General features: G+C 36.7%; 1 protein-coding gene across 1 annotated transcript; it reads left to right on the forward strand.

Moving 5' to 3' along the window:
• Positions 1–7829: 7829 nt before the first annotated feature.
• LOC6620648 (caltractin) lies at positions 7830–9457 on the forward strand. The gene is made up of 2 exons (XM_002044814.2): positions 7830–8364; positions 8427–9457. The coding sequence occupies exon 2, from the start codon at positions 8438–8440 to the stop codon at positions 8984–8986; it is 549 nt and encodes a 182-aa protein (XP_002044850.1). The 5' UTR covers positions 7830–8364; positions 8427–8437; the 3' UTR covers positions 8987–9457.
• Positions 9458–10649: the final 1192 nt, after the last annotated feature.

The following is a 10649-nucleotide window of genomic DNA, read 5'->3' on the forward strand; positions in this document are numbered from 1 at the left end:
GGGCGTCGTGGGTGGGAGTCGTCCGTCAATTGAAAGGGGGAAGATGGAGAACAAATGGTCAGAAAATGCATTCGCTTGTCACCATCCGTTTTGAGCCATATGCCATTGTGTTCATGTACTGGCGATTGGCAGATCGGCTGCCTATTTATTCCTCTCATTAACTTCCAGACTGAGAAGTCGCTGTTATTTTCAGGGTCAGATCCTTCGAGCAGGGTGGCACGGATTTCGTGCCGGTTCTTGAGATGGACTGCTTACTTGCAGGATCCCCTATTACTATGAACTTCATCCTAAGGCGCCTTTTGAGGTTAAAAATAGCTCTTGGCTCAGAATTTAGTATGCGTCTTCTAACAGTTTTTGGGTCGACTTGGCGCGGTGGTGGCGTAGCCCGTCGTCCAGTCTTGATGACAGTAGCAGTGAAGCAGTGAACAAAGCATCCAGTTCGTCGCTAGATGATTGGCATATGCAGCACGACGGCATCATTGACGTGTGTCTTAAAAAGGGCGCAGTTCTGATTTACTTGGTGATGGATTCATATTTCTGCATAGCAGGTTCAGAGACCGGCAAGTCTTGTAGACCAGTTAAAAGCTTAAAGCTTGTGATATTGAAATTAAAACCTCTCTTTTAACCTGCAGCACGTACAATTAGCGCGTATTACAACACTTTTTAAATTTTTCAAGGTAGCTGAGCTCCATTAAGATAAAGCACGGCTACATTCAGATGCCTTGCTATACTATGAATCGACCCTGGCGTTGGACCGGCGAGTCCAACGACCGATAGCGCATGAATCCTATCGACGATAACTGCAGTGTTGTCACTTGTAACCGGGTGTTAACGCTTAATACGAATCTTCTGAGCTAGACGCACTTATCTCGTACCGTGACCAAGAAAAATCAGTCTGTTACAACATAATTATCATATTTAGGCAAGAAAAAATACAAGTATGATAATAAGTAGCCAAAAATAAGATTGCCGATCGCCTCGATCTCAGGAACCATAAAAGCTAGAATGTTGAGATTAAACATGCAGCTTCCGGAGACATAGACGCAGCCCTCAACTGCTACTCCCACACTTTTGTAAAATGTTTTGATATTTTTGTATGATTTTATTAGCTCAAAAAATTTCTATCGCCTTGCCAAATAAATTTTGCCACGCCTACAAGCCGCCCAAAACTTCCACGCCACACTTTTGAAAAATGTTTTGATATTTTTTAATTTTTGTATTAGTTTTTTTTTTTATATTTCCCACGGCCACACCTCCCGCCTAACCGACCGAGGGGCGCTGCCGTGAATCGTACGGCTCGATTCACGAGAAGATATAGACGCGATATAAAAAAGAGAACAGGAACGAGGAAATTAATATAATGTAAAATAACTATGTTAAATATTAGTGTTAGTAGGATCTAATTATGTAATAGAAAAGATAAAATCGATTGCTTTAATAGCGGCAGAGAGTCAAGATTACAGATAATAGGATAAAGTCTATTATAGTCAGAACATAAAACTCTGTAAGGGTCATGCAACTCATAGTTAGATCTACAATGATTTAAGATAAGGGGTATATAGTTTCTAGTAAATCTACTTGGAACCGAGAAGTTAAGCCGACTAATCAAGTCGGGACGCTCAACATCCCCACGAATAAGCTTACAAATAAAGACTGTTCCAAGCATAGTTCTACGGTTAGCTAGGGACGGTAAATTAATTAAAAGTAGTCTACTGGAATAAGGAGGTAATATACGGTTTGCATCCCAATGTAGGCGCCGCAAGGCAAAAAGTAAGAATTTTTTTTGGACCGATTCAATGCGGTCCGAGTGGACTGCGTATTGTGGACTCCAAACAGGTGATCCGTACTCGAGAATCGAACGGACTAACGAAATAAATAAGGTTTTAGTCAAGTAAGGATCATCAAATTCCTTAAACCACCTTTTTATAAAACCAAGCACACCCCTGGCCTTATTGACAATAGACGAAATATGGTCAGAAAATTTTAGTTTTGGGTCCAGAAGAACACCAAGATCAACAACTCGTGTTATTCTGTCCAAAGAACACCCACTTAGAGTGTAAGTCGTGCGTATTGGGTTGGCACGACAAAAGGTCATAACTTTACACTTGGAGCCATTTAAGTCTAATATGTTATCACGGCACCATATTTGAAATCGGTCTAGATCGGATTGTAAGTCCAAATGGCACGAAGTGTCCTTGTACTGGAGGCATAATTTAACATCGTCTGCGTACATAAGTCCACGCGAATGTTTTATTATTAAGGAGAGGTCGTTTATGAATAAGGTAAAAAGAAGCGGACCAAGATGGCTCCCTTGTGGGACACCGGGTGTGATTAGGAAAATACAAGATGGAGCATTTTTAAAGAGGACTTTTTGCGTCCTGCCATTCAGGTAGCTTGAAATCCAATTTAGAAGATCAACAGGGAAACCTATAAGATCAAGTTTTCTTATTAGAAGGTAATGATTAACAGAGTCAAATGCTTTACTAAAATCAGTGTAGATGACATCTGTTTGAAGATTATTTTTGAAACCCTGTATTACGAAAGAAGTTAGCTCCAAGAGGTTAGTGGTTGTAGATCTGCGTTTCATAAAACCGTGTTGACACGGTGATATGAATGATCTACAAAGGTGCTGCAAATAAGGAGAGATAACATTTTCGAAAAGTTTTGGGATAGCCGACAATTTAGAGATTCCTCTGTAATTGCTTGCATCCAGTGTGCTACTTTTTTGTGAAGAGGAATCACAAAGAACTCCTTCCATATACGAGGGAATTGTGAAGATTCCAGAGATAAGGTTAACAGTTTCAGTAGAGTCTTGCACAAGGCTTCCGCACAGAATCTGAGCACACAGCCAGGGATTCCATCGGGACCTGGCGAATAGACCGGTTTAACACGCTGAAGATCGTTAAGCAGTGAGCTTTCGTTTATAGTGCGGCAAAATATTAGATTCGACTTAGATACCGCATAAGAGTATGGCTGTTCGGAGGGAGTGAGGTAAAGTTGAATATGTTTGAAAAAACTTGGCGAATAGATCGGCTATTGCCTGATCCGATGTAACCGTAGGGTTTTCAAAAAATAGCGAAGAAGGGTAAGAACTTGTTTTTCGCTTAGTGTTAACGAAATTATAAAACTTTTTCGGATCCTGTTCAAACTGGAACTTACAACGGTTTAAATAATTTTTGTAGCACTGAGCATTAAGCACGGTAAAGTTTAACCGAGCGCTTAAATATTTACAAAGGATGGACTGAGAACCGGTATTTTTAAATTTCATATAGAGTCTGGACTTTACATTTCTTAGGTGTGTCAACTCTTTATTAAACCAAGGAGGTTTAGAGATTGACGGATAGTACATCGGAACACAAGAGTCGAAAAATGATTTAATTGCGGTATAAAACATATTAATCGCATCCGCCATTATGTTGCAGGAGTAAAGATCGGACCAATTAAAGCCAGCTATAAAATTGTTTAGCCTCCGAAAATTTGCCTTGCGAAAACAGGGAATTCGCTTTGTTGACTTCTCTGATTTTACTTTTAATACCGTACCTATGTCGATTGCCACCTCGAAAGTAGGATGATATTGATCTTCAGGTTGAGTAAGAGGTACTACCGTGGACAGAAACACACACTCAGGACTTGTTACAAAACATTGATCCAAAAGTCGACGAAGAGAATTTGGAATATAATTAATTTGCGACAGCGATAAGTCGAGCAAGCCGTCAATAAAGTCATGGTGTGCTAAAGGGAGAAGGATATTCGATTGTTTTTCTGGGGACCACATTGTGCCAGGTATATTAAAATCACCTAGAACTACCAATTGGTCCCTGTCAGAAAGTTTATTCAAGATGGACATGTTCAGTTCGAATATTTTCTGTTCGAACATGTTCAGTTCGAATATTTTCTGTTCGAACATGTTCTGTTCAAACATGTTCCGTTTGAACATGTTCTGTTCGAACATGTTCTGTTAGAACATGATCTGTTCGAACATGTTCTTTTGTTTTATAGATATCCAAAATAACTTTTTGCCACGCCCGCAAACCGCCAAGAAGTGCCTCACCAACACTTTTTGATTTTTCTTTTTATTTATTGTATGTCTTGCCAATTTCTGTCCCTACACCTACAAAATTCCCAAAACGGTCACGACCACACTTTTGAAAAATTTTAAATTATTTTCTCATTTTATTCCCCAATATCTATCGATATGTCAGAAAAATATTCAAATATCTCGTTTGCACTAGCTGAGTAACGAGTGTCTGATAGACGGGGAACTAGACTATATAGTCAAATCATTCTCTTTTGGCTTATAATTTTACTTATTGATGTTGTTGACATGTCTTCATCCTTCGTTTACTCTCCTTGATAAGAGTCCCCACATGTTTTCGATAATGTTAATGTCAGGGGAGCAATTTGACATTTTGATCCTTAATCCACTTTTTTAAAACCTGAGGTATGGATGGGAGCGTTATCATGTTGGAACGTCCGTGTAATATGACCATATATATCAGTAATTGATAGTAAAGCCTTTTGAGGTACAGTCTTCTACGCATTTGCGTTCATCTTTCAGTGGTTATTTTAACCATCCAGTCCATCAAGGTTGAAGACCACAGTCTCCCACGTCATGTGACCTCAACCAAATCAAAGTCGTGCTTTTTCGAGCACGAGAGTTATGAGATTTATTTTATTTTCAATCTCTTCAATTGTTTGGCACTTCGAATAAATTGTTTTACCGTGAAAAAAACTAGAATTTACACCACATTCTTCCATCGCGTCATCTATGGGGTTAGACACTAGAATATTCTAGTGTCTTTGATAAGACCAACTTGTTGCCCCTCCACCACAAATGGATGAATGTCACACCTATGAATATATTTATATATTAAATTTTTGTTTTTAAAGGCTAGTAGCCGTAAGGGAAAATATATACCCTGTATTTAATTCTGTTGTTTTTAAATCATACTTTAAAGCCTAGTTTCAGTCTGCCACACAGGAAGATCAGAGGCTTAAGAACATTTAAATGAAAAATTAACAAAAGAGTATCAGACAGCCGTCACTTGTGTGAGAAAGTTCAATATTCTTTTTGGAATATTGATAGACAAATAAGAATTTTTAAAAATGTGGGCTGGGAGTTTTGTGCGTGGCCAAAAATTGTTTATTATATCAATAGAAATTTGAAAGACATATAAAATGAAAAAATCTCAATACAATTTTAATAAAAATGTGGGAGTGGTAATACAAGCAATATAACGAAGAAAAATCAAAACATTTTTCAAATGTGGGCGTGACCGGCTTATGCGCTTTGTGGGTGTAGCAACAAGTTTTTTTTGGCAAATCAATAAAAATTTACAAAAAACAAAATATATCGAAACATTTTTAAAAAGTCTGGACGTGGCAGTTTTGTACGGTTTTCTAAATATCTATCGACTTGCCAATAACGTTGTGGTACACCCACAAACCACCCAAAACGTTCACGCGCACACATTTAAAAAATGTGATATTTTTCATTTCTTTGCCTTGTATATGTCGGAGAAGCCGAGCGCGATTTATCATTCACTTCAGCGTCCATACCGTCCAGCACAGCAAGTCGCCTGCGTGTTGTCCCTTCGATCGTTCGAACCAGATTGATTTACTCAAGCGTCGCCCTCACGATGATTTTCTTCTATTCCTCAACTTCACTCCATTATTTCATCATCCTTACTTCGTTTACACGAAACTCTAACAAAAACAACAACAGGAGCCATGCTCTTTTATTACACACACATATCAACGACACTAGAATAACAAAATGCGTAACGGCCATACATTGCACTATGGGGCATTTGGCGTTTTTTTTTACAAAAATGTGTTTTTCACAAGTATGCAAAATTGCAGTATTTTAGTATTTATACATTGGAAATACTTTAAACTATTATGTTATGGCGCGCAAAAGTAATTTTAACAGTGTACTGTTAGAATAACAGCTGTTAAAGTCGGCTGTTGCGAGCATATACCACGTGGCTGCATTGCGCGCAGAATTTAGCTTAACTTTCAAAGTGTTAAAATTTTAAAAGAAGACGAAGAAGAGTATAATTTGAAATGGATAATCAATCCTTAGGTTTTTATTATGTTTTGCTATTAATATATTGTTTATTGTGTGCGGCTATCTCCAACAATTTGTACATTTAGCAAGTGGTGTCAACATGTAGTTGTTTGAAACAAATTTCAACTTTGAATAGAGCTACAACAATTTGTTCAAATTTGTTCAGTAAGTGCTTATATTCATGTTGTTGTAGTGTGTTCAATTCGTAACTCATATCAGGTAGTCTCTTTGTGCGTTTTTTGCGGGTTTTTGAGAAATTTCATTTTTTAGGGAGCAATATCTCGATTGCCAATGCTGCCCTGCTGGAAGTGTGGCGCAAGCAAAAGGGTGTTCGTCAAAAGGAAAATTCTTTCTGCACTTTTATTAGTGGGCATTTTTCTGATAGCAAGCTAGACTATAGCTAGCTAGTAATAATAACGAATGTTTTCAGTCAATATTTTGCGAAATTGGAGAAAATGCAATCGAAAAATATATGAATTTTCGAAAGTTTTTTTAAAGTGGTTAGAAGAACACCTAGTCCTGCGATAAAAGAGAAAAATAAAATTGAAAGAAAATGAGCTGGATGCCCGAAAACGTCATATTATTTTAAAAGTTTGAGAGGCCGAAGACAGCAAGTAGATGAACTTTTCTTTTGGGTAAAGCTGCAACGCTAGCTGCACGAAAGCGCGGCCTGCTGGATCTTGCAGACATACTTAAAATTATTTTTTTGAACCTAGCCAAGGCAAATATAAATAATATCCCATAATATCATCAATAAATATAAAGAGGCGCGTTCGAAAACATAAGCGACTATCTCTTCCACCAGAAGTCATTCAATTGTTATCTTGCGAATTTGAACCTGATAACGATTCTTCAGACTCTGCTGATTGTGAATAGGAAGACGACTATGAACTTTTATATAATATTAAAATTAAAAATTAACTTTAAAAATAAAATTTGCTTGCCTGTGTGAGTAAAAACAAGAGACGAGTACGCGTATATATGTGCGTGTTGTGCTAGAAGACTATTTTCGGGACGAAATCAATTCTGATCGAAGAAACGAATTTACATATTTGGGCCAATTTCGTAGCAATATAATGAAATTGCGCGCTTTTTAAAAATATCAAATTGGAATTAAAAAAAAAAAAACTGAAAAACAACTGAATCTAATGTGCATTTTAAATAATAAACATTGTTCATTTACATACATCATATTAAGACAAATGACTTAAAGATATACTAAATAATTAAAGCAAATACAAACGAAAATTATTATAACTACTGTAATTTAAAACATAAGTTTTCCAAATAGAAGACATTACATTGAGAAATAAATATTTGATAAAAATAATACGTAGTAGAAAATAAAAATTTATAAAATAAATAAAAATATGAAAACTGTTTATAGCAAAAGTCATATCTTGAGGCATGAAGTGCGGACACAAGCACTCAACAATAATTGCCTTATTAATTTTTCACACGTCACATGCTGAATACTCTATTGGCGAATATTCCAATATAAAGTCTTTATTAAATTTATATTGTGATATTATGTACATAGATTCGACTATTACTTTTTCTAGCCCAAATTTAAATAATAATAAATTTAAGGCAATGCAAAACAAGAATGTTTCACGTGGTGCCAATCGATCAAAAATAATATAGATTTAAAGTCTAAGAACATCTAAGATAAATGTAAAAATTACAATGCATGAGCATACGTGTGCACACATACAGTAGTCGGCTGTTACTATATGCGTAGAAAAGAAATGTTCGCTTTGAGCTCTCCGCTCTCTCGCTCTTGTTATTCTTGTGTCTTTGTTTGTACCAACACGGTATTGGAGAAATAACAATAAATATTCATTTGAGGATGGCACGGTGCTTCATTATACCAAAAGGATGTGTGAAACATACATATGTACATAAGAACTAACTGTTCGTTTCGCACAGCCATGTTTTCTACACTAGTACGATAGTTAATAATTGTACTCAATTTTAAGTGTCTTTACTACTATTCATTTGCTGTTGTGGAAATATATGTGTAGATGTTTCACAAGTGTGAACAGGCCTTTAACATTGTGTTTGACATTCTAGTCGGCTTTATTAGAGCTGTTTCACAAACAAACGACATATGACTTTCTTGAAATCGTGAACTGCAAACTATTTGTTTGAGCTAGTAACAGGGTGGGCTGTGTAGAGCTCTTAATGTTTATGTGTAAAAATTATAACAAAAATAGGAGCATTCAACAAATCAACCCTCACTCGTACAGTCTATGCGACGTAAATCAAGAACTTATACCAACATCTGAAATTACGTGAGTTTCAAAAATAACTGAGGCTTGCACAAAATCACATATAAACGTTTTCCCAATTTAAGCCAATCGATTAATGGAGCAAAACTCAACTGCGGCTGGCAACGCCAACCCTACTACAGTTCCTGCCAAAAGGGGTACGCAACAAGGTCGCAAGAAGTCTGGACCCAAGTTCGAACTGTCTGAGGCCCAGAAATGCGACATTAAGGAGGCCTTTGATCTATTTGACAACGAAGGCACGGGCTACATTGAGGTAAAAGAACTTAAGGTGGCCATTAGGGCTCTGGGATTCGAGCCCAAAAAGGAGGAGATTAAGAGGATGATTTCCGACATTGACAAGGACTGCAGTGGACGCATTGCGTTCAACGTCTTTCTGCAACTGATGACTATAAAGATGGCCGAAAAGGACACTAAGGAAGAGATACTTAAGGCTTTTCGGCTTTTTGATGATGACGACACTGGAAAAATTTCATTCAGAAATCTAAAGAGGGTAGCTCGCGAACTTGGTGAAACACTGACTGACGAGGAACTACGAGAGATGATAGACGAAGCCGATTTGGACAATGATGGCGAGGTAAATCAAGAAGAATTTCTGCGAATCATGAAGAAGACCAGTTTGTATTAAAGAGCAGCGCTCAAGCTTCATTTTTAAACACTTTGTGCGTTCCTCTGGTGCACTTGATGAAGCATTCTTAAAATAATTTGGCGTTTTAAGTCATCAATTATAAATGTACGTTTTGGATATTTTTAAGTTTTACGTATGAGTATAACATCAAGAAAAAAATTGTTCAGCTCGTTTTGAATATTAAACAAAAATACTTCTTCCCGAGGTGTGATAAAAGGGCGTAGCAACATCAATTGCAAACATTTCTAATATCAAATTTCATGATGATAAATAGTAAAATTTAAAACAAAATATAAAAGAACTAATTATTGGTATTCGTTATTTGAATTTGGTCACAACGCTAGTTTTTACTGCTTATTGCTTAAATTTAAACAAGGTAAATAATTCATACATTTTTGAGATAAGAAGGTACAATATCACATCATTCAAAAATAAATTGCAATGTTTATATCAGAAGTGTAACAAATAAAATTTGCTGGTGTTTTTATTAATATAGGTCAAAACCATCACAAAAAGCTGCTTTTAGTTAAGCATACTATTTAAAAACTAGAACCAAATTTTATTTTGAATTAAACAATGAAGCTAATAAGAATAAGTGAATCTTATAGCTTTTTATTTAGATTTGGGAAATGCGATTAACTAATTCAATATACATATTTTTTTATTTATCAATTTGATAAATAAATTCGTACTCGTAGAGTAAAAGGGTTTACTTGATTCGTTGAAAAGTATTAAATTGGCAGAAGGACGTGTTTCCGACCATATAAAGTATATTTATTCCTTATCACCATTAATAGATTCAACCTGGACATGTCCGTCTGTGAACGTCGAGATCTTAGAAACTATAAGAGGTACACAAGCAGCCCAAAACTGTCACACCCATATTTTTGAAAAATGCTTTGATGTTTTTGAATATTTGTTTTTATTCTTGTAAATTTCTATCCATATATTATGTTATATGTTTTTTTACCAATATCTATCGATATCCCAGAAAAAATATGAAAGCAGGTTAAGGAAAGCAATGGTACCAAGCTTGACTTTGGACCGGGCAAGCGGAAAAAATAGTGGACTTAGGTTCTGGAGAATGGAGCCTTTAAGCAGGGCTATAAGTTAAAGTATACGTTTGTTTTTTTTTGCAAGATGGTAGTTTGGACCGGTGGTCCGTCTTTATTTTGACAAAAATCGGAACTAAATTTAAAGTACAAAATTGGGTGGTATTTATACCCCCCAGCACCGTCGCTGCTTCTGCTAGCGTCAGTGCCAACTCAGTTGCTGGCTCTGCCATCGTCGCTCCCACGGAAGCGCTCCAGACTCTGATCCTGCATTTATTGGCTACTGCAGGTGCACGGACAGATGCGCGTGTAAGCCTTCGCAGATTGTTGTTGCGAGTTCTTTAGGTGCTAACTCCTCCGCCTTTAAAATCGAGCGTCCGCCTTTCGTGCATTTCCTTTCGTGCCTTTGACAAAGTTAAGAGTGTTGTAGAGCAAGAACTCGATATCGCATAAGCCAGGTAAAGAGGTCATTTTGATAAATTTGTCACTTACTTCCCTGCAGTTAACCAGCAAGAGAAGGTTACCATCGCGAAGATTAGAGATGGATGTGATGTCTTTGCTGATATACTCAACGGCTCTATGGACGGCAAAGCCAGTTATAGTCGGATATG

This window comes from Drosophila sechellia, chromosome 2L (assembly GCF_004382195.2).
Source record: "Drosophila sechellia strain sech25 chromosome 2L, ASM438219v1, whole genome shotgun sequence".
Classification (NCBI taxonomy): domain Eukaryota; kingdom Metazoa; phylum Arthropoda; class Insecta; order Diptera; family Drosophilidae; genus Drosophila; species Drosophila sechellia.